Source organism: Vanessa atalanta, chromosome 1 (assembly GCF_905147765.1).
Source record: "Vanessa atalanta chromosome 1, ilVanAtal1.2, whole genome shotgun sequence".
NCBI classification, from domain to species: domain Eukaryota; kingdom Metazoa; phylum Arthropoda; class Insecta; order Lepidoptera; family Nymphalidae; genus Vanessa; species Vanessa atalanta.
In genome coordinates this window covers 493,640-519,211 of record NC_061871.1, presented here as the reverse complement: position 1 = coordinate 519,211, position 25,572 = coordinate 493,640, and the positions used below count along the sequence as shown (strand labels likewise).

At 34.9% G+C, this 25,572-nt stretch overlaps 1 protein-coding gene across 1 annotated transcript in view; it reads right to left on the bottom strand.

Moving 5' to 3' along the window:
• The window catches only part of LOC125066862 (Down syndrome cell adhesion molecule-like protein Dscam2), a 196,075-nt gene that overhangs the window by 103,496 nt on the left and 67,007 nt on the right, over positions 1–25,572 (bottom strand). The window contains 1 exon segment of the mRNA XM_047675163.1: positions 16,816–16,958. Within this exon segment, the coding sequence (XP_047531119.1) occupies positions 16,816–16,958 (143 nt within the window).

Here is a 25,572-nt window from a genome sequence, read left to right as displayed (position 1 = left end):
AAATATTGGGAGTATCAAAGCTACTTTCCATAGGTCTGGAAATACTCCATCTTTTAATGAACGATTAAAAATTAAAGTAACAGGTAAGGCTAGCGCTTTAGCACATCTTTTTATAAATACCGGTGGAAGATTATCACAACCTGACCCCTTGCGTTCATCGAGTGTTTTAAGTGATTTATAGACTTCTAGTGTACTAAATGAAAGATGACAAAGGAAATTTGATGAGGTATTACCGCTGTTAGATGTATTATTATTATTTTTATCGGACTTTGAAAATACTTGTACAAAATTTTCAGCAAATAAGTTACATATTTCTTTACCATCAGAAGCAACTTTACTGTCGAGTTGCATTTTGGCTGGATAAGAACTAATACCCTTTCTCTTAGCTTTAATAAACGACCAAAAAACTCTGGGGTTAGAATGAATAGATCTTTCAAGCATTGCTATATATTCATTATAACATTCAACTGATAATTTATGACACTTGTCGCGAAGTCTGTCAAAGTATATGCAGTCAAGAGGATTGTTAAATTTTTTGATTTTACGATGGAGTTTATATTTTTCTTTAAAGAGACGAATCAGATGTGGAGAATACCACGTGGGGTATTTTGAGCTACGTGGTCTTTTCATAGGTACGCAATTTTTGATTATTTCTTTTAAAGTCTTGTAAAAGTAATCTAACATTTGATTAACTGATAAGCACTTCTGAAGTTCATGCTTCCAATCAATTGAGAAAATATGCTCCAATATCCTGTCGTAATCTGCTTTAAAAAAATTGGGTCTACTAATAGACTTAACTTGTAAGTGACTAACTGCATTAAGAGGAACACAAAATTCCAAAGCCGGATGTAATGGATCTTCGTTTATTAAGGGTCTGGTGCAACGAATTGTTTTACTAAAATGAGTATTGCTGAGTAACAAATCAAGAACTTTACCTTTGTCGTTTAAAATGTTATTGTACTGTGTAAAATCATTAATGGAAGTGAATTCAAGTAAAGTTGCACAAGTTTCGGAGAGATTTGAATTGGCATCTGTCTCCGACCATTTTATATTACTTAAATTAAAGTCTCCTAATATTATTGTGTGTTTATTTAAGTCAATTGCCTTTTGAGACTGTATAGTAAAAGTCATAAGAGTTTCATTTTTTAATGGTGGGGGTAGATAGATAGCGCATATGTTTAAATAATCAATTGTTTTACGTGAAGTTTTAAATTCAATGCTTACCCAAAGATCCTCAAATGTGCTTTCATATTCGGAACGCCTTACCGATTTAAGGTGTTTTGAAACTGCAATTAGGACTCCTCCACCATCTTTGCGAATATTATAGGAACTGGTTTCACGGTCCCTCCTATACACTATATATCTATCGTCGAAGAGTTCCGAATCATAAACGCTACTGTTAAGCCAAGTCTCCGTAAGCACAATTACATCATAGTTATGAGACGATAGATTTATATAAAAATTCTTAGTTTTAGTTTTTAGTCCGCGTACATTTTGGTAATAAAAATCAAGATTATCGAATTTAAAAACTAATGAACCATAATAACATGCTAGAAAATATAAAATTAAATACTAAATTAGAAAACAGAATTTAACATTTCTTTACTATTGATAAAAAAACTACGGGTTGTTTCGCTTTTTCTCATGAACACTCTTCCGTTGCGTACCCAAACAAATCTATAGCCGATTTCTTTAGCCCTGATTCTAGCAGCTGCATGTATAGCCTTGTTATGAGCAGAAAGGTGTTCCATTAGATATATAGGTTGTTTTTTGTCTGCTGCCATTCCGATGTGACTGGTATTAAGTTTATTCTTAGCGTTTACTCTATTGAATTTTATAGCCGCTGCAAGGTATCCATCACGAAGACGAGAACTAGAAAATTTTACAACAATCGACCGCGGTCGATTGCTCTCAGTATCTTTTTTAGCAATTCTGGTGCAATGAATAATGTCAGCATCTTTTACGTCATAGTTTACTATTTTACTTAGTTGCAATACTGTGCTTATTAGGTTTTCCGATTTACTTTCGGGAACATTTTGTAGTTCAATATTACAAGACCTTGAATGTTGTTCTAGGAGATTCATACGTAATGTTAAGTCTGTGAGAGAGGTTTGCAGAATGTTATTATTTTTTTCAAGTTTTTCGATTTTTGAAGATTTTTCCTCTAGAGATACCTTCATTAACTCGTACTGATCATTAAAGAAGTTAAGGGATTGTTGAAAGCTTGACAAAACATCGTTCATCTTAGCAAACTGTTCCGTAACTACTTCTTTAAGGGCATTTTTAATTTCTTGTTTAATTATATCTCTCACGGTGTTAATTGAAATTTGCGTATCGTTGTTAGCATTATTAATTAATGCTGGACTTTGGCTTACGGACATTTTATTTCGCAATGTAACATTAGAATCGTTCAACGAGATTGGGTCTTTCGTATCATCGTTGTCTTTATTAGAAGCATTATATGAGAGTGGGGTTACGGGTGCATTGCCTTTGGGATGTTTATTCATACAATCGGAACATTTCCAATTCATCTTTTGCGTTGAATTCATGGATTTTATTCGCTTATCAGTTACGTTTGCACATAAATAATCGTAGGACTGGTGGCATTTAGAACATTCTAGGTATTCCTTAGCCTTAATAACATTTAAACAGTTTTTGCAATTTTTTGTTGACATTGTGTTCGTTTAAAAACGTTAGAATAAAAAATAGACGCTATTATTTGAATATCAGTTGAAGTACTTTAAGCGCTTACAGCACGCAATAAAGCATAACGCGTTAAAATGTTCCGAAATAAAAATGCGGCGAATACGCAGCACGGGTCAAAAAAATACTGAGAATTGCTTCTTGTCGCTATCACTGCGAAAGAAAGGACGTAAACGCCATGCAAAATGCGTCGCTTACGCGTTAATAGCAAAAACACTAAAAATGCACAAAATTAGTAACCGTTTTTTGTTTCAATTGTTTGCTTTTTTCTAATTTCAATGATAATTACACTTTATAACACTGTTAAAATTAAAAACTAGAACTGAACGTATTTTATAGTTTTTATTCTCTATAATTAAAACCACTAATTTCACTTTTAATACATATTTAGGAATTATTTCTGGGAGCTTACAGCGAAGCACCGCTTGCTCACTTGTACTCGTTATGAAGACTGATCGTATGTGACTGATCGTATGATCGTATGAATCGTATAATATAATATTTCATTGATTGAAAAGGGTGCTCCTGCTGGTTATTCTCAAAAAACAAAATCAAAATATTCTCTATTCAAGTAGGCTCATAAAAGAACTTTTTAATCATCATGTTACAATGTTGAATTCAATTTAAAACTATCTAGATAGATTCTACCGAGAACAACCGGCAAGAAACTCAGTAGTTACTCTTATTTGCCATTTTAATTATAGAGTATATCAGTCAACAACATTTTTTTTTTATATATCCTGATTATGATAATACTATTTTTTTTTAAATAATTTATTAAATAATCGTCTTGTTAAATGACTATTCAATAACCTATAAGAGATATTTATTTTAAATTGGTTGAACTAATAAGGTAGTTATACTTTTTCTTCCTTTAAGTTTAATTTGTTCTGCGTATTGTTTCTAGCCGTAAGCAATTTCACCTACAATAGGTATCATAGAAGCACAGTTACTAAGTTTCGCGAACTACAGTCAATATAGTTAGCCTTTATACCCTGAAGTCATAAAGGCTTAACAAAGCAATACAAACAGCGCTCCCGTGACCGATAAATTTTCCACTGGTAACTGGTAAATTGCTATTTAAGGGTATGTATACGTGTCATACAATGCTCGCTAAGTTCACTCAGCACGTCGGGCACATATATAAATTGATCATTGTATACAGTTGTAGCGATAAGCCCATCATTGTAGCACGTGATATTAAAGTTTGATTGCAATGACTTTTGTTTGTTTTGCAGCGCTTGCTTAGTACAGAAGAAAGTTTTATGACTGAAAACAAAGGAAGCAATGAATGCACTCGTTAGAGAAAATTCTGCGGTCGCGAGCTCAATTTAACTATCATAGTTCGCTAAACTAGTTTAAATACTATTTAATGCTCCGTAAAGTTTTCCTTGATAACGCTTTATACATAAAAATAAACTTTATTAATCTCATTATAATTTACTTACAGCGCTGTAGCTCTGCCCATGTCCCACTGCTGGGCAAATCTCCTCTTAAGGAGACGGAATGAAGCTAGCTGTACCACGCTCCGTTACTGGTTGGTGGAAGTTCTCCAACACGTGCAGATATTTTTTTTATAATATTGGTAGGCGGACTGGCCATCTGATGGTAAATTGTCACCACAGCTTATAAGAATTGGCTCCATATGGGTGTTAGAAATATTAACCATTCTTTACACCGTCACCAACCTTAGGAACTAAGAAATTACATGTAGTTACACTGAACCGTTAACTCTTCCAACCGCAACATAACAATATTGAGTATTACTGTTTGGCGGTAGATAATCTGTTTAAACTACCGTCTGGGTAGGCGTATAGTTGGTAGGCTTGCATAAAGCCCTACCGCCAAGAAAACTATCTAAATAAGTTTTCTTCAATAGACGGATAAATTATAAACACGACTAATTAAGCTTAGCTCGTCCAGATTAAAAGCTGCAGTCTTTGATTAAAATCTCCTAAGCCAAATTGGTCTAATTATTTATTACATATACATAAATAAATACATAACTACAATTATATTGTATTGTGTTAATATTGATTTTGCTACATAGGTATATAAAAAAAAACTGTAAAAATGAAATAAGAAATACAATAATTTGTAAGTTGTAATTACTAGATAGAATTCATGAATTGCAATCAAATAAATTCATTATTTAATAATTGAACTAAATCTTTCGTTTGCATGATTGAGCTAAGACGGCCCAGTCGTAAGAACGTACATTGAATTCTTATGGACTTAATTTCAGTTTATAATTCACCTTTAGCTCGACAGTGAAGGAAAACATCGTGAGGAAACCTGCATGTCTCTAATTTCAACGATACTCTGCCACACGTGTATCCACCAACCCGTACAACAAACCATCTGTAGGATAGCCGTTAGCTCAGCTGTAGGATAAACACAGCAACAACTTTACTTTTTAATATGCATAGTCACTGTAAAGTAATTTTATATAACGAGATATATTTTTCTTATTTTCAATTAATTAATTAATATTAGCAATACACATTTTTAAGGAATTACTAATATTCCTATTTGCCCCTCCAATTAAGAGCTTCGAGCTAGTATTAGGTGTGGTGACAACAATAGCCTCAAAGGGCTAAGGGCTCAGAATTGAAACCGCGACTTTTACATCCCTAGGCGGCCCCAAAAACATTACGCTATTGACGTTTACGATATGTTTATTATCGAAAACTTTATTGGTATTGTGTTATTGTACTGTTTGCTTACTCAATTATAAATAAATACACATGAACAAATAAAACAAGACACATATGTGCCGTTATCGTAATATCAAATCAAACACCGATTTATACCATGAAGTTTCAATTAAACCGATCAGCATACCTTTATTGAAGCTCATAAATGGCTGAAAACGCAACTGCATCGCAAGGTGTATACGTAGTTCATTAATTAACATGGGGGTTAAGCCATAAAGCCATAAAGCATGGTTTAATTACCGCAGATTTACTAATAACCTGCAATAACGAGCTAACGACTGACGTTGAACCGTGAAAGGTTTGCGGTTTAATAATATTTGTATTAAAGTAACATGCTCGATGAATATGTTCAGAAATGCTTGGTGTAATTGAAGACTAGACGTGTCGATAACCCGACATGGTATAAAACAAAGTAGCTTCCCGCTGTCTGTCTGTCCCTGTATATGCTTTAAAACTACGCAACGGATTTTGTTGCGGTTGCGGTTGATAGAGAGTTTCAAGAATAAAGTTTATATATGTAAAAAATACATGACATCGTATAGAAATACTGACGATTTTAGAGGTTTCTAATGTGATGTCATAAATAAACACATTTCTTTGCGCTTGCAAACGCTGGCTAAACCTTACGAGATAGATCAAAATAATGTACTATGGTATTGTACACCTTAAAAAGGTCTACCAAAAAGTCAGCAATGTCTATCTTTTTGGTATAACCCACAATAAAAATTTTGTACCCTTTATTTTTTACGAGAAATTATAGCTTATTTATTAAGCGATTTTAAACTATACAGCATTTATCCTTATCCAATTAAGTACCTTAAACACATTGTGCATTTAATATGGATCAGTACCTTACAGCATGTAATTTAAATAAATATTTTCGAAGATATTACAGATTTAAAATGCAGAGACATAGCAGTTTATATTTTATTAATGACAAAAAAGTTGTGAATGTTGTATATAAAGACATTCTGAAATAAAAAAAAAATACTGGACTTTTCCATTACAATATTAATCAAACAAAAGCTACGCACATGGCACATGTTGTATATGAAATATTAGTATCATTTTTCAGAAAGAAATATTTAGTGTAAAATTTTCCTTGCAATTACGAAAAATATTAACGTATGTCGAGTCTTGCACTCACGCCATGTTTCGAAAGCAGTATTCCACTAATTAACATCCCTTCAGCGTGCGCGGTAAGCGGAACCGCGGAAGGTATTTAATTAATGTCACAGTTTGCAAGATATTATATCGTTATAATGAGTTCTTAATTTATTCTGAATAAACATTGACATCCGGTATAGCCCAGTGGTTAGGACACGGCAAACTCAGATGAAGCCAGTTCAAACCAAGGAAAGCACCACTGAATTTCCATGTACTTAATATGTATCCAATTTGTCTCGGTCTCGAAATCGGTCACTATAATTTAAAATGTCGTAAAACTTACATCACAAATAAATACATTATCATTTTTATCCCATCTTTAAAAGTGCGCATAAAACGTAAAGTAACTTTAACTGAGTAATGAATAATAATAAATGGATTTAAATTACTCTTGCGTTTGGTCAACAAAGAGCCGCTGTCAAAAGCGCATGGACGGAATATTGTTGAATAAATCGATTTCTACGTACAGTAGAGCTGACATTACAAAGCGGTGCCACCGGCTTTGTTGTTGAATAAGTCCAATTTACAATACACGATTTATTATATTCAAGCATTATTAAAATATGAAATACATTTTTTATTTTTATATTTCCTGTAATTTCGTTTTGAGTAATAGAGTTTGATTTATAGTTAAACTTCTTTCAGTAATATGGCTGGCCGTTGAAATCATTTAATTCAAATAATGGAGATAGATACTCAACGTCGTACATTTACGTTTGAGAAGTAATTCAGATCTCTAAGTAAAACTAATCAATTATTATTATTAACAATATACTTAATTTCACACTACTAGTATAATACGGAGAAATATTAGGACTAAAAAAGTAATTGATATCTTGTACAACGATCTGTTTCCGACATATCAATCTGAGAGATTTTAAAAAATGTTATCTGGGCAGATGGTCCTCCCATAAACATAGATACAAATATTTACACGCTTTTTAAAATACAAAAAAATATTGTTATAAATTACATAAGTGACTTTGATTATTTTTGTTTTCACGCCTTAACTATATACATACGTTGCCCGTGAAAGCTTACCTAAGACATGTACACCACAGCACATGTGGACCGCGCATCTTAAATCAATGTCTATGAATAATTGCGTGATGAATTTTGATGAAATTGCAGTTGTGTCTCATTAAGTATGATTATTTGAGCAATGGGCTAGACGTTGCAGACCATTGCACTGGTTATACGAATCATAATATAATTATTAAAGTTTCATTTGTTTCAAGTATGGAGAATTGAGTTGCTATATGAATAAAACTATATTACATTAAATTAAGTAGTTGTTTGGCAGTTGATTACGTCATTCTAATAGTAAGCTCAATTCCCAGTTGTGTTGCATTGGAATATGAGTTTAGGAAAAAATATGGCTAGATTTAGAGGTCTGAACGACCAAACAAACAAAGGGGAGGTCCCTAATTGTTTTCTAAATAAATCTAACAATTATTTTCGGTCGAATCTCTTAATAACTTATTATTTACACGCTACACTATTACGCTATGGAACAAATAAATTCTTAAAATAAATAAGTGAGTAAAAGTTTGCGAAATTTATTTTTTATTAGTACATGCTCATACTAGCAAGTGGTAGTGCCACACTGCATACCTTCGGGTTGCAGCCGAATGGGCCGGCACGCCCGGGGAAGTACCACTCTCTCACTTAAAATCGGCGTGAAGTGGTAGCTATATTACCGCGTTTCGTCTGGTATGTGAGAGTCCCGGAGGCCCGATACCCCCCCCCCCCTTAAACATGATGGTTGTGCAGAATTTGGTTACATTACCCCAGGAGGGTACCATCAGCGACTGCGGTGGAGAATCCCTCTCTGGGCATCCATGCTCAGGACATACACCACCTGAGCAGGGATGCCCAGGCTGCCCTCCGAATTCTGGGGGGGGCAATTTTGCGCTCGCCACTGTTCGGGGCAAGCGGAGCAGGCATCATAAGGCAACCCCTACCACCCTCACTGTGGACTTCTGCAACATAAGGGGACTCAACTCGAACTTGAACGCCGTCCACTTTCACCTTGAGACGGCGAAGCCGGCCTTGCTCTTTCTTACCGAGACTCAGATATCTTCTCCTGCCGATACGACTTTTCTTTCCTACCCCGGGTATAAATTGGAACACTCCTTTGTACCACGAGCTGGGGTGTGCGTTTACGTCAGAGATGATATCTGCTCTCGACGCCTCGGCAGCCTTGAAGGACAGGACCTATCAATTATCTGGCTGCGTGTAGATTGTGACGACCATCCGCGAATCTACGCGTGCCTTTATAGGTCCCATAGCGGTAATGCCGAAACCGACCGACTGGTTGAGCACGTCCAAATGGCTACAGATTCCGTACTGCAGCAGATCCCATCCGCAGAGATCGTTATTCTTGGCGATTTTAATGCCCACCATGCCGAATGGCTTGGATCGCGCACTACCGATCATGCGGGTAGATCTGTTCTCGACTTCGCTTTAGCATATGATTTGACACAACTAGTCCCCTCGCCAACGCGAATACCAGACGTGGAGGATCATACACCTTCCCTGTTGGACCTTCTGCTGACTTCCCATCCGGATGGCTACCAGGTTATCGTCGAACCCCCTCTGGGCTCGTCGGACCACTGTCTCGTCCGAAGTACAGTGCCGGTTGCGCGTTACTCACGACCTCGTTTCGTGGGCTGCCGCCGCGTGTGGCACTACAGGTCAGCAGATTGGGATGGGATGCGGTCCTTCTTTGCATCCTACCCATGGGGGCAGGTTTGTTTCTCGCCGGATGATCCGAGTGTTGTTGCTGACTCTGTTGCCGATGTGGTACTTCAGGGTATGGAACTATTCATTCCGTATTCTGCGGTCCCCATTGGTGGCAAGTCCCAGCCCTGGTTTGGTCGTTTCTGCAAAACGGCTTCACGCAGAAAATGGGAACGCTACCAAGACTGGGCTAACGCATCAGCGTCTCGTGATGTAAATACCAGCGCAATCAGAAAGGAATATAACTCTGCCTCTAGGTCCTTCAAAAACGTGATTGCTAAGGCGAAGACGGAGTACATTGGCAGAATTGGCGAGAGGCTGGTGCGCCTCCCTTCAGGAACACGTGCGTTCTGGTCTCTCGCCAAGGCTGTCTTAGGGAATTTCTGTCAGCCTTCCCTACCATCTCTGCACAAGGACGGTGAGTCATTGGCCCATACAGCGAAGGAGAAGGCTGATCTTTTAGGCTCTCTCTTCGCAGCGAACTCGACTCTGGATGACCGAGGAAAGTCACCACCAACAATCCCGCGGTGTGATACCACGATGCCGGAGGTTAAATTCCGGCAAAGTGCAGTTCGTAAAGCACTTCTTTCCTTGGATATTCATAAGTCGAGTGGACCCGATGGCATCCCTCCAATCGTGCTACGGACTTGTGCTCCCGAGTTGGCGCCGGTCTTAACGCGTCTTTTCCGGCAATCCTATGCATTCGGCGTCGTCCCGAACTCCTGGAAGACTGCTTTGGTGCATCCGATCCCTAAAAAGGGCAACCGCTCAGACCCGTCCAATTATAGGCCTATAGCCATCACCTCCTTGTTCTCCAAGGTAATGGAGTCCATTATAAACTGCCAGCTCCTGCGGTACCTAGAGGAGTACCAGCTGATTAGCGACCGCCAGTACGGTTTCCGTCGGGGTCGCTCGGCCGGTGATCTTCTAGTTTACCTTACTCATAGATGGGCGGAAGCAGTTGAGAGCAAAGGGGAGGCATTAGCAGCCAGTCTGGACATAGCGAAGGCCTTCGATCGCGTATGGCACAAAGCGCTTCTTTCGAAGCTTCCCTCCTATGGGCTTCCCGGGAAATTATGCAATTGGATTACCAGTTTTTTGGCAGATCGGAGCATCAAGGTCGTTGTCGACGGTGCATGCTCTGACTTAAAATTCGTCAATGCTGGTGTTCCACAAGGCTGCGTTCTATCACCCACTCTGTTTCTTCTGCATATCAATGACTTGTTGCAAATCAGTAACATTCATTGCTATGCAGACGACAGCACCGTAGACACCTCATACACCGGCCGTGCTAATATTTCTCGGGAAAACGTCGAAGAAAACCGGAACAAACTTGTATCTGAAATCGAGTCTTCGTTAAACAAAGTCTCGAACTGGGGTCGGTTAAACCTTGTTCACTTCAACCCCAAAAAGACGCAAGTTTGCGCGTTAACTGCTAAAAAAACACCATTTGTCGTATCTCCACGATTCGAGAACATTCCGTTAGCCGCTACAGCTAGTATCGGAATACTTGGCGTTGATGTTTCGAGTCTCGTTCAGTTCCGCGGTCAATTGGAAGGCAAAGCCAAATTGGCATCAAAAAAGCTTGGTGTGCTCAGCAAGGCAAGACAGTATTTCACGTCGGCCCATCGTCTAAGACTATACAAGGCGCAAATTCGGCCTCACATGGAATACTGCTCTCACCTCTGGGCGGGTGCTCCCCAGTACCAGCTCCTTCCATTTGACCGTATCCAACGTAGAGCGGCTCGAATTATCGACGATCAAGCCCTTTCCGATCTGCTTGATCCTTTGGCTTTGCGTAGAGATGTTGGATCGCTCTGCATCTTCTACAGAATTTATCACGGGGAATGTTCCGAGGAATTGTTCGGATTAATCCCGGCTGCTGAATTTCACCTTCGGACATCTCGTCAAAATTCCAAATATCACCCGCACCACCTAGATGTCCGAAAATCCACAACAGCGCGATTTTTAAGACATTTTCTGCCTCGCACAACCACTCTGTGGAACCAGCTTTCGCCGGCGATTTTTCCGAACCGATACGACTTGGGAACCTTCAAGAAAAGAGCGTACTCTTTCCTGAAAGGCCGGCAACGCACCTGCAAGCCCCCCGGTGTTGCAGATGTCCATGGGCGGTGGTAGTCACTTTCCATCAGGTGAGCCTCCTGCTCGTTTGCCACCTTATGACATAAAAAAAAAAAAAAAAAAAAAAAAAAACTAGATCGATGTTTGTTCCAAATTGTGATGATATTTGAAAACTCCAGCCCTGGATGACCTTAACCAATTTAAGTTATTTTTATTAAAAGAAAATATAATAATTTTATCTTAGTATAACGTGGTTAATTTTACTAATAATGTTTTGCCATAAATTTATTTCAATATCGTGTCCGTCACGGATGCTTTAAATATTACATAATATTTTAGCTCTTAATTCGATACCGTGTCAAGATCACGTCATGTGAGCGAGTTACGTGCAAACGAATTTGAAATTTAAATTAATTTTAAATACACGTATAAAAATTATTACAAATGTATGTAGATCAATTATTTTATCTTGTAAATAAAATAATTCGTGGAGATTGCTTTTTCTACTATACACGAACAGTAATAATACGTTACCTTAAATATAGGTTTTATAAATAAACTACATGATCTATTAATAGTATAAAACAAAGTCACTTTCTGTTCTTCTTTTAATCTCTTAACAGATTTTGATGTGATTTTCACAAACGGAAGGAGCGACAAACGACAACAATTTGTATATATGTACAGAAAGCAATTAGACGTTTTAGCAAAAAAAAAAAAAAATTATGCGCTTACATGGCTAACGCTACTTAGGAGATCCATTGAAACAATCTAAAGTAATCACTGATGCTTCAATTCATGAGTGCAATTGTGTAGACTGAACAGTTAGTAGAGCTTAACAGTTTAATGATGGGCAACAAAGAGATTCTATATACTACATAGAATAAGTTATGTCTACTAAGCCAAAGCCTTCTCCACTCTTGAGAAGATAGCTTGGGCTTATTTCATCACGTTGCTTTAATGTTGGTGGATACGCATGTCAGAGGCCAACTATAGTTCTTGCATAAAAAACAAAATTGATGAAAAATCTATACAGTATAAAACAAAGTCGCTTCCTGCTATCTGTACGCATATATATTTTTTTTTATGTTATAGAGGGCAAACGAGCAGGAGGCTCACCTGATGGAAAGTGCCACCTGAAGCAACACCAGTGGAAAGGAATAAGTACTCTTTTCTTGAAGGTTCCCAAGTCGTATCGGTTCGGAAAAACGCGACGAATTATAATGCGGATGTCATCAATAAGGAAAGTGATACAAGAGGAAGGTGTACATGTGCGATAAATACATAGTGTAGAAAGGAAAAGTCGAACATTTCAACTTACTTAGCCAGAAAACAACATGATTTTTTTTCTAATGTTTGTTCTATAGAATAGTAATCTATAGTGAAATTTGTTGTTAAGTGGAATGGTGCTGTATTATAAATAAAGATATAATAATCAAGAAATGTTTATAATGCCAATATTATAGCTATTACCAAATCGAATCCAATATTATGTAAATGTATGGTTTGTTTATCTTTACCACTTCGTTTGGAATATACTATCTCCTTGTGTTGCATGCGCAATAGAAAGAAACAAAGTATTAACAATAATTCAATCTCAGTCTCTATCGTAGAGTTGACTACAATTAATTCATAAAAAAATATTTAATTCCAAAAGATTCTTTCGAGCTTTGAAATCGTTTAATCAAAAAATAAAGTAAATCACATTCTTGCGTTGTTTAATATATTATATTTAAAAAGGTATCCTGTACGCCAATGTGGCCACTGAGTTTATGGTATAAGGTATACAGTAGCTTCAACGTGTGTGTTATTGAAGTTCCTAGGTCTGTATCAGATAGCAGACGACGCTTGTTATCCTGACGCATCCAAGTAACGCGTCTAACGAAGCGAGGTGATACTTAAAAAGGTGAAAAAACCTACGGAATTTCTACTCACGTTTGAAAGTGACGGCTTACTTGGAAAGAAAAGTCAGGGATTTAAAATATAAATAGTAAATCGACTGTAAATATAGTTCAGAACGAGAATAAAGTTGTACTCATAAAAACAGAAACCTAACAGAAACATCCAATAATAATTTGTCTAGATTCACGTAGACTATACACTTGAACTATAAACCTAAGCAGAATATTTTTCAATAAACTTTCGAACAATTTTTACGAACAATATATAAAATTTAAATATATTTTACAATACTTATTCAAAGTATTGGTGTAAATGTCTAGCTATCAAGCGATTTGTGCTACTTGGATTTTTAGGTACGGGTGGCGTTCTTGGGTTATTTTAGTGACAGTCACACTGTTAATCGGAGTCAACAGATGATTGCGAGTTCAAAACAAAAGTAAATTATCAAAATTCCGTGTGGTTAATTTTTGTTTACAATTTATGTCATCCACGATCTTTTCTTTCATCGCGAAGGTGAAGGAAAACATCGTGGATGAGGGTGTATATTATTGTATTGTAAGAAAATCTCTTATATATCAAATTTCTACGAGAAAAACGAAGGTATCTATTTATAGATCCAACGAAACATTAGATGTTATTATCAGAATTGATATGTCATATACCTATTATTCGGTTTAGCTTTTTACTTATAATGAGTCGAGATAATTATGTCGTGTATCGATTATACACTTTTAGAAGACATTGTCTTTAAATGACAACTTAAAACACGTACTAAGGATCTATTTTAACTATTAAATATTTTAACTATACCACAAATATAAATATGCGTGGTTTTTTGTAGGTATATAATTTCTTATATCTATTTTAATGTATGAATACAACACACCTACAATTGAGAAATAAGATAAAAAAGAAGAGCTCTAAATAAAATGGTGGTGCCGCGCCGGGAGCATTAACCTGTATTGTAACAGTTCAGATCCGACCATTACATAAGTGAGTGAGCACAAACATTTCAGTGCGCAATCTCGCAAATTTCGCTGACTTTGAAATATGTTACGACACGAATATATATTTTTTTGGATCTCTCTAACTCCAACTCATCCAACAATAGATATGGTAGCTACCACACTCGTCAGGTATTCTGCCACCAAGCTGCAATACTTGTTATCTTTGTGTTCCGGGTGAGTGAGCCAATGTAAGTACAGGTAAATGGGAGATAACATCTTAGTTCCAAAGGGTGGTGGAGCATTGGCGATGTAAGGAACGGTTAATATTTCTAACAGCGCCAGTGTCTGGGCGGTGGTGATCACTTAACACCTAAGGGCCTGTTTAAGTGGCCTCCAAACTTTCTCCTCTATACGACAAGGGACTTTAGCACTGCACTAGATTAGTAACAGACAAGCTATTATTGTTGTTTTAATATTGTGTGCATTAGTTGTAGAATTATTAGTTAAATTTGCTTACTTGCTAGATTTCAATTTACTTCCCTTGGGTATCGCGTCCAAGTTAATACGCCAATTAACCTGTTCGCTCAAGTGTTAAACCATGTATGAGTCTTGAATTGGTAACATATTAAGTAATGATTTAAACATTTGCTTCTATAATATATAATTCCAGACTTATGACTAGCATATTTTAGGAAAAATTTGTATATGATTTAATAAAAAAATAACTCGATGACATATATTAATACGTTACAATAATCCATAATCTTGGGTTCTTTAGAATCGTTTTATAATAATAATGTTAAAACCTTAATATTTAAGTTTAAAGTGGATCAACTATATGAAATAAATCCTTCCCCGAAACGCGTTGCATCCTCATGTCATGTGTGGGATAACTATAATATATTATATTCGTATATTATATTAGTAAATATAAATTGTTAGATATAATTGTCCGGCTTTCGCTTTAAGCTCATTAGTTAAGTAGTTGGTAACTAATGCGGTACTATAATAACATAATTTATAACACAGGGATCTCTTCCAGCGCCTTAAAAAATAAAATAAAAAATATTTGTCTCATTTCTCGCTAAAAAGTAAATAGAGAGTCTTGAGACCTCTTCGTAAGCATAAAAATACTCGTGACAGGAGGTTTTAACTTATACAGAAAGTAAAGGAAAGTGAAAAAAATAAATTTAATAACAGTAGTGATGTAAGTATGTTTGTGTTAGTGAGAGTTTGCGAGTGTGCGTGTGACATTTTATATTACATTTTATATACTATGCTATTTAAATAGCACCATGAGTTTTAGAGATGGTTTTATAAAGCGTCATCTTTAACCTGGTAGAATGACACTGTACTGATAACAAAGTAGCCGAGAATGTTCTATAAATGTTTGTAACCTAAATGCTATAAATATTTCATCGATCGACGATGCACAAAACCTAGACCATTCCTTGCACGTATCGAATGATTGCGGGCGACAGGCCGGCACACACTGATCGAGGTGCAATTCACGTGTCGAGTTCTATCCGTTATCTGTCGAGTATGCCAATTGATGGCTTATGTGTAATCTTTTATTTTACGGAATGCAAACTATTTCATGCGCTTTGAACAGTCTGTAATATTTAGGTATATGAGTAGTAGTACGCTCGGCTACATTCGCTTAAAGCGTTACTGCTCCGACATTGTATTCTGTCATTACGTTTGGAAATGTAACGTACAAACACGTTCAAAGTAACAAATAAACTCTTAAGCATAATAATATTAGCATTATTAGAATTTAAATACCGTAATATTATTAATAGTTCCAACTTCCAATCTATCTAATATCCTATCAAATGTTTACTTGAATTTTCTTTTAAATTAATGAACTAAATGTCGAAGATATCAGCCGTATCAATATCAGCTGATTGTAAATGTTTATAATATAATTATAGTATTTTCGAATACATATTTTATATTTACCTTCGTGTGTATTCAATTAAAATGTTACAAATTATGTTTAAGTTCAATAAAATCACAACTTTTCCAGCACATAGCTTCAATTGACGTCATTAAACATTTTCAATTACATTCATAATATTCCTTATATTGTACGTCTGAAGCGCGTGATTTTATATTACATTTTTATTACTAAAATCTAATACGATCGAAACACTAAATTGGTTTTTCTCAAATATTTGCTTAGAGCTCAAACAGCATTCGATTTAATTATGTGGTCTCTAAGAAATTTTAGTGGTGATAAAAATACCAGTATCTCTTTCTTACATATGTAGTTAGAACGAAAAACAAGTCTTAGTCTTATCGTAATAGAACTAGCACTAATTGATACCGAACTATTTTATACTTAAAACTAGTGTTCGCAGATGAACATAAGCCAATTCCAAATTTAATTAAGGGTTATCTGAACAGAAACCAAGCCATATATAAATAGATAGTATAATAAATTACCGTACAGCTTAAGACTTGTAATACAGAACTTTGTAAAGGAACACTTAGAATGCTTTGAAACCTTCACCGCCTCAATATAAAGCCGAATTTAATTGAAGAAAACTTACCTGCTTGTGTGCGCATATCACGAGAAACAATGGCGCCGTGTGTGTTGTGCGCACGACAGCGATACACGGTGCTGTGGACGTCTTGGCGATACTGCACCGCTGAAAACGGCAGGAACACCAATGTGCCGTTATCCAGTACTTGTCTGCAAAAGATAGGCACGTTTGATGATAAATACAAGAGAAGCATACGTTAAAGCACTTCATAATACAATTTTTTTAACATAACTTAAGAAACAGATCCAAAACTTACGAGTTTATGTAGAATTGAAGTCGCAAAGTGATTAATAATAATTGGATAAAACCGCGATAAACTATATTTTAATAAGTGATGATTTGAACACGAAGCTGTTTTTTTATAATACAGCAGTATTTTCAATAAACTGTTTCGAGCATAAGATGAGAATATACAAATAAACAACATTTGACTTCGAATTACCGGGACATAATTGGCTGAGAGCTTGAATATTAAAAATCATGAGCTGTTTGAAGTACACGATACAGCTGCTGAGCTAGTAGCAAATAACATGAAATAAGTAAAACTACAATTGAACTATAGACGAAACGATTTAGAAATCAGAGAAATTATTTAAAATCAATTCTTAAAAGCGTCATGAAAAAGTCGTGGCTGAATAATTCCGCTGTTCGTCTTCCATTTCCTGCGCGACGAAAAAAAGATGAGGTGGAATTAAGGCAGTTTCGCAGAGCATGTTGGAGTAAAAAAACCCTGGGGAGCTTGTAATTGGCGCTCAGAATCCTGAACACCGACCCGGGGATATTTAAAACCGGTGCATATTTGAGGGAGGCAAATTGACGCTGGTCCAAGCATAAAAGCGGGATTGCTTTGTTATTATGCTATGGAAATCCTTCTTTGTTTTATAACCTGGTGTCATACTAGTTTTTATGGAGGTCTATGATTTTATGTATGATCGAATATGCATGGAAACTAGGACGATAGCTGACAGATATCTGAGCAGCTCACGTTATATAATAAAATATTACGGGATCCTTAGTAAGTGTAGTAAGCAGAAAAGGGCACTGGGCTAAATAAATCTTGAAATATGTTAAGGCATGAATTTATTCTACTTTGAGCTATCTTGGTTAGCAGTTAGTGATGAACGATTATTAGTAATCAATATAAACAATTTCAGTGATATATAATAAAATAATGAACTCAGAAATTATAATTACACGAAGTGTCTTTACAATATAATTTTAATTTATTTAACAAGGAATTCGTAAAAATGATTATTTTGATACTAAATGATTCCTCACCCATAGACATCCATGGTATATGTATACCATGGATGTCTATGGGTGAGGTGAGTCGTATACATATACGACTGATAAGAAATATAAATATATATTTGCTATTTAATATTTTCATTACTGATATTTGTAAATTTCAAATTTGATTTTTTGATCACTCTTCGGTTTCTTGACAAGAAAACCTTTAGAAAGATTTCTGGCATTTGGGATTGTTCGTTGTTACAGAAAGACCTCAACAGTTTATGCAAATATTGTAGCGACAATCATCTCTCTCCTAATGTTAAAAAGTGTAGCATTATTTCTTTCACACGTTAACAAGCACCGATAACTTATGAGTATCGTCTAAGAGACGAAATTGTTAAACGCGTTAGTGAGGTGAGAGACCTGGGTATTTACTTAGATAGCAAATTTACTTTTAAATTTCACATAGACCATATCGTCGATAAGGCCTATCAAATGCTAGGCTTTGTACTGAGAGTTGGTAAGGAATTCAAAAATTATTATACCATCACTCTTTTTTTACATAGCTTGGTACGTTCTCATTTGGAATTTGGTTCGTCAATCTGGAACCCTCAATACAATATATATATACATTCTCTAGAAAAAATACAAATAAAATTTATGAATCATGTTCAATGCAAATTTTACAACTCTCATAGTCAACCTAAATTCAGTACATTAAAGTTCGACGTATGCTCCGAGATCAAATATTTATTTTTAAACTGTTAAATAATGTTATCAACATGTTCACTTTTAAGTTTTAAAAAGAACATCAATAAATGCTAAATCAATTAATGTTAATTTTGTCTTATGTAATTAATGTTTTTTTTGTATGTTTTAAATTTTTAATTACTAATATAGTTAATTTTTGTTTTGGTAATAATTTTTTTTAATTCTTCATGTAACTGTAAATTCTAGTCCTTTTAGCTTCCTGCTTCTTATTTGTATTAGATATCAGGGGAACTTAATTTAACTTGACTTTTGTATTATTTTATTATTTTTTCATATAGTAATATGTACTGTTTGCTTCCTGAATTATGGCTATTTCGTCTGAAATCACAATAGCACACTTAACACTGAAGACATACAGGAAACGATATGTCCGTAAAATCATTCACATAGGTGATTTTTTATAAAATTTATTATGCCATAGAAACCTAAAATAGTCAATTAAAAGTTTGCTTATTTACGTTTGAGGTTTACGTCATTTGTGAATATATTTCTTCGTTTTATATGTATTTATAATATAAAATAAATAGTATTTATGTACTTGTTTTCTGTTTTTGTTTCCATTGATATAAGTGGGCGCTGTTGAGGAAGCAATTTACGTAAAACGGTTACAGAGAGACAGTCAAAGGGAAGTGAAGAAAATTAAAGTGGAGTTTTTACTCAGATTGAAATTGATTTCAAATCAGTCCCCGTGCGAAATGTTGTGAATTTATTAGGTTAGCTTATTTAGGTTTGGATGTTGGTTATATTTCTATATATTGTTCTTTAAGTACACCTTTAGCTCTGAATTTGTTTAACTTTTGAGTTTGTCTAAATTCTTGCAAGACGATGTCAAATCGTAATTACCAGTGATTTGGTTGTTATTAATTATCGAAGTTAGAGCCTTTTGTATGATGCAGCCTAAAATAAATTAGAAAGTATGTAAATATACGTCTTGTGTGTAAAGTACCTCATTTGATATCTAAAAATATGGTTGTGAAACTAAGATCACGAAACCTGCATTATTATTATAACTGCAAAACGTAGACGTACTTTTTTACTTAGTGGTAGGGCTTTGTCTGCATAGGTACCACCCACTCATCAGGTATTGGTATAGGTAGGTATTGTTGTGTTCCGGTTTGAAGGGTGAGTGAGTCAGTGTAGCTACACGCAAAAGGGACATAACATCTTAGCTCCCAAGATTGGTGGCGCATTGGATTTGTCAATATTTCTTACAGCGCCATTGCTTAATTTGGGCGGTGGTGACCACTTACCATAAGGTAAAAAACCTATTTAATATTCTTTGATTTGTCTACAATTGAAGGTGTAAAAATGAAATGATAAAAAATAAATATATGATATCATATAACTGGAAAAATAAAAATCGTAAACACGACATAATTAAATTAATTCATAAAAAAGTTAATGGCAAAAACTTATATAAAGAATATATCACCAATTCACCAAATGAGTAACGGTATTATTTGCGTAATATGGGGTGGTGATATATTTACTTTATAGCACTTACAGAGTTAGGTGGACGGGAAGATGAGCCACCTGATGGAAAGTGGACTCTACCTCCCTCAGACATTGACGTCGTAAGAAATGTTAACCATGCCTTATATCGCCAATGCTCCTTGGTTACTAAGATGTTGGGTTCCTTGTTACAGTCACACTGCTTCACGAACCCTTCAAACTGGAACACAATTATACTAAATACCTAACCAGACGAGCTTGTACACTAGCACCTAGTAATTGAGAATAAAATTAGTATTCAAACAAAGCATAGGTTACCTTTCAAAACAATGTGATTTTAAAATGCGTTAAAGGCTGATCGTGAATTTTTAAGTTTAAGTATTGTATCCATGCTTTGAAGATTCCGTGTAAAATAATTTCAGAGGATTTATTGTTTGAATCCCTTAAAATGAAAAGTAAAACTTTTCTCGTTATAACTTTATACAAGATATAAAATTGATAATGTTTACTCAGATGGTTAAATTTTGTTATAACTAAATATTAATGCGACGACAGAAGAGACCATTCACCTGTATTTCCCGAATCGGAGTAATATAGTGGGAGAAATTTTAGGTTTTCTTCTTACGATGAGAAGAGGCTTAATTTGTTAGTCGGGAAAGTTAATAATATTTGCGGATCGATGAATTTACTTTACAGAGATGACTACTTGGTAACGAATTTTCTTTCATTACTCGTTATGCTTGGGTCCGATACTAGTTGTCCACGATACTACATCCTCAACCCCTTGAAGTTTAAATATCCAAAAAAAAAAACTTAGTAAGCGTCGTTCACTTATAGCTATCGTAGAGATTTCGTGATGTCTTTTGTATTTGCTACTGTAAGTATTCCTACTTAAATAAACTGATGAAAGCAAAGATCTTTATATTTTGCAAAAGAAAAAAATAATATGATATATAGGTTATCTTTGAAAACAATTTGTGAAACCAAACTTTTTATCAAATTCGACGAGAAAATTAAAATCACGCAACTCCCTGGACAACATGCGATGGAACACTTGACGGATGTCTTTGGGGCGAGCTACAATCCTATTGAAAAAGCGAAGTTATTTTTTGTTCAAGCGCATTGAATACTTTATATGGAAAAAATCAGTCGCTGGTTCAAAAACGCCAATCTTTTGAAATGATATCGTATGTAGCTTTAGAACCATTGGCCTACTCACCCAAATCAGAATCCAACCAGACTAAGTATATAATGTGTAGCAAACAAATATCCTTCTGATGAATGAGTGAATTAACCGATTAATTTACAAGTAAACTTGCAATTCGGTCATAGTAACTGAATGTATTTGCTACAGTGTCTGCCGTAATTACTTTTTTTTTGGTGTTATGTTTTTTTATGACAGTGGTAGGCGGACAAGCAACTGAGCCACCTGATGGTAAATGGTCACCGCCGCCCATATAAATTACACTGGCTTACTCACCCTTCAAAACAATACCAAGTACTGTATGGTGATAAAATATCTGATGAGTGGGTAGTATCTACTCAGACGGCACAAAGCCTTACCACTAAATGAGATTGTTTTCATAGATTTAGCACGAGAATGTATAAGGGTCTTTAATATTTTTGACTTTGAAAAATTCATGAAGGTTCCAATAACAAACATTTAAGTAAAAGATTCAAATACAAGTATTGAGTAATTTGTACAAGAAAACCTTTAAAGCAACTACCATGAAGCTTACGTGCATCTTCATACATCAACTTCAGTTCTACTCTCGTTAAAAATCTTTTAAAATACGCGTTAGTTTCGAGGACGTCACTCGGGGCTGTAATTTTTTACATGATATTACGGATCCTTTTAGTTAGCTCACTAATTAGTGTTACGAAATTATTTTTTAAAAATCCTTTTTTAATATTTGAATTTTGTGCGGAGAGTATTTATGAGAGAGAGACATTACTAGCATATATAACAAAACTCTCACTTAGCTTGTTTTTTTTTTAAAATTCTTAATCAACTTCAAGGAGTGAAGATTCTGAAGAGGATTATCGATTCGGCTTCATTTTTTATGTATGTTACTTTAGAACTCAGCTATTTATTAATTGATTAAAAGCAAAATTATATTTTTTCTTAGAATACTCTCCGTTTGGACCAGTTAAAATAAAAATATGTGGTGAATTTTTTATGGGCTCTAATTTTATTTATCATTTATTTTCTCAGTGAATTATTGAAGCATTTTATTTAATTCGAGCACGCAGTAGTGAGTTTTGACGTCGTGTTCAGAGGTGACTGGTTACGATTATTAAAGAAAACATAGTTCCGGTTTGAAGAAAAACATTTCTTGCGTTAGATAAACCCCTTTGTTGAACACGCGATCACCATGCTTTGACAAAAGGGCGGCGCAGCAGTTACTTTTAACGCGGGTGATATCGCACGGAGCATCTTGTAAAATTGTATAAAACACCAGCTGTCTTAAGCTATTTCCAATTTCAGCGAAGTATAATATTCGATCAAAATACATTTTGTCTATACGACACCGATGAGTAGGCACCGCCAGTTTTCCCGAGGGAAATATTCTCGTAAGCCTATAGGAAAATATCTGGAAATGAGAAATTTTGGCAATATTCTCCAAACCAAATGATATTTTAACGTGTTGATATTATAAAAACGATATATATTTAGGAGATATATTTAAGTTTTATTTTGCTGAATATAATCTCTTCGTATATTTTTTTTATGAGTCAGTATGTGGACGTAGAAATGAGACTACTGATGGTAAGTGGTGACTTTAGCCCATAGATATTAGCGCCTTAAGAAATTTTAATAATTTCCTCAAATATCATTCACCTTTCAAACCGAAACACTGCTGTACTAAATACTGCTACTGGACTATAATACTTCTGGACGGTATAATATCTGATGAGTGACGGCTACCTACCCGACGGGCTTGCATAAAGCCCAACCATCAAGTAAATTTACATTTGATATTATTTGGGACATAAAAGTAGTAAAACTCATTCAGTATTTATTTAAGTATTTTCATAATTAGTTACTTTAAAATGATAATTCTGAATTGAATCACGATCACCTTTCTAAGAAGAAAATTTCACAAAAGCTTAGAACTGTTTGCACATAGTCATACTTATAGTCAAGCACCTTTAACTTCCAAAGCCATAATAGGAGGATGCAGTTTGTACGAGAAAAATACAGTAGATCCTCCTATGAATACGAAACTTCTCTTGTCTTCTGGGAAGCTAAGCAGTAAATTCTCTTTTAAAGAGTAAAGATTGATTGGGTGATTTAAATATCAAAAAATGCATAGACTAAGATGGGAGCGTATAATATTTCGAGAGTTAAAAAAAATCTTTTAGCTATTTTAAAGGAGAGATTATTAGTCGCCCTGATTAGTCGTTCCCGAATATAAACGCAACGGTCAATTATCCTGAACTAGGCTAAAACTGGGCGAGATTGAGTTGCCCGACCGATCCTAGCCATTAGTGCGGGTCATTGAGCTTGGTGCACATATACTGTGATAATGGCTGATATTTGATGCTGGCTAAATCGATTTCTGTGACCACTACGACCAAATTAATTAATTAAAAATTAAGATATTGTTATTGAAACTACTTAAAATACGCGAGTAATTTTAATATTCGGATATAACACTATATTCTTATTGAGCAAACACGCGAATATTTTTACGGATCCAACTGTTGTGAATTGTTCCAATAAATTATTATTAAGCTTATTTTTTCAAATTGTAGCAAACATCTTAATTTCTAAATATATATATCAACTATTGTGACGTCGATTGAACGTATAGGTCTAGTACCTGTATTACGTTCTCCATGAAATCTTAAGATATTATTTCACGGAGCCAAATTTCATGGTAATCGAATAAAATTGTTAGTCAAAGTGTATTATTTTCAATTAGATATATCGACATCAGGTATATGGTGTATTTTAACTTAAATTAAATCTGTATATGGGCAATACAGAGCTTACATTAAAAAAAAATATCTATTTTCTATTATTAAAAAAAAATCTATAAGTACTTAAAAAAAGACTTTGGTATCAAATATTAGAAATTGGCGAATCATTGATATTCAAGATAATGGATGTGATAATGGATTAAATGGATTAAACAAGTTTTTAAAATTATTTTTTATGGAAGTTCTATACGACCTCAAATTAAATAACCCACAGCCACTGTAAACTAGCGTAATATAAAATACAAACTTTTGTACAAATTCTCTAGACGCGGTCGGTCACCGTCGATCCTTTATACCAAAGCACATAGCATTAGATATTCCTTTAGAATGTTTCAGGCACTTTACAGTCGAGAGACGTCCTGGCTCGTGGGCCGTCGACAACAGACAAACAGGGACGCAGAATGTTTTGTGCATACGATATGACTTTGAGTAGTCTGCTTTAATAATATTGGTTTTGAAGAAATTACTCTGTGTTTACTCAACTTTTTAGTTTTTTGTGATCTGTATAGAGTAACATTTCGTAAGTTTATTTAACGTTGCTTAGAATTCAGTTACTATAAAAATAAATAAACAAAATAAATATTTGACAACATCACATACATTACTCAGCTAAAGCACTTGTGTTATGGAAAATCAGAAGTAACGACGGTACCACAAACACTCAGACCCAAGACAACATAGAAAACTAATGAATTTTTTCTACATCGACTCGGCTGGGAATCGTACTCTGGACCTCGGAGTGGCGTACCCATGAAAACCGGTGTACACTATATTCTAAAATGATACGTAATAATAATTGTCATCTATATATATCTATGTACTATCTTCTGCTTCGTGCAATCTTGCAAAACGTTCAAAGAAAGACACCGAAACACTAATTGTTTTGAATGCTTACGCATTTACTGATGTACAATTTGTGCAGGACCAATTATCGATGTGTTGCCATGAGATAATCAGGTCCTCCAAGGCGCGACAAGAGATGCCTCAAATTGAACATAATTTTTTTTGCTCTATATTCGATTCTTACATAAATAAATTGCAAATTATAATATAATTTATTTTAAATATACATTACGTTTACAATAAAATATCAATAAGTTTAATCCCACTATATTCAATAAAGGATTTAGATTTAATTTGATACAGTTCCATTTCTCAGATTATTTGGTACTACAGTACCAATCGTGAAACTGTTATGTAACCTATGTATTCTATATGAGAATTAAGGGCACGTTCTATTGATAAGAGATCAATTTACATGACGGAAATTGAGTCGATGATGTAATGGAATGGGATAATAGAATAGGTCGGGATAAAGTA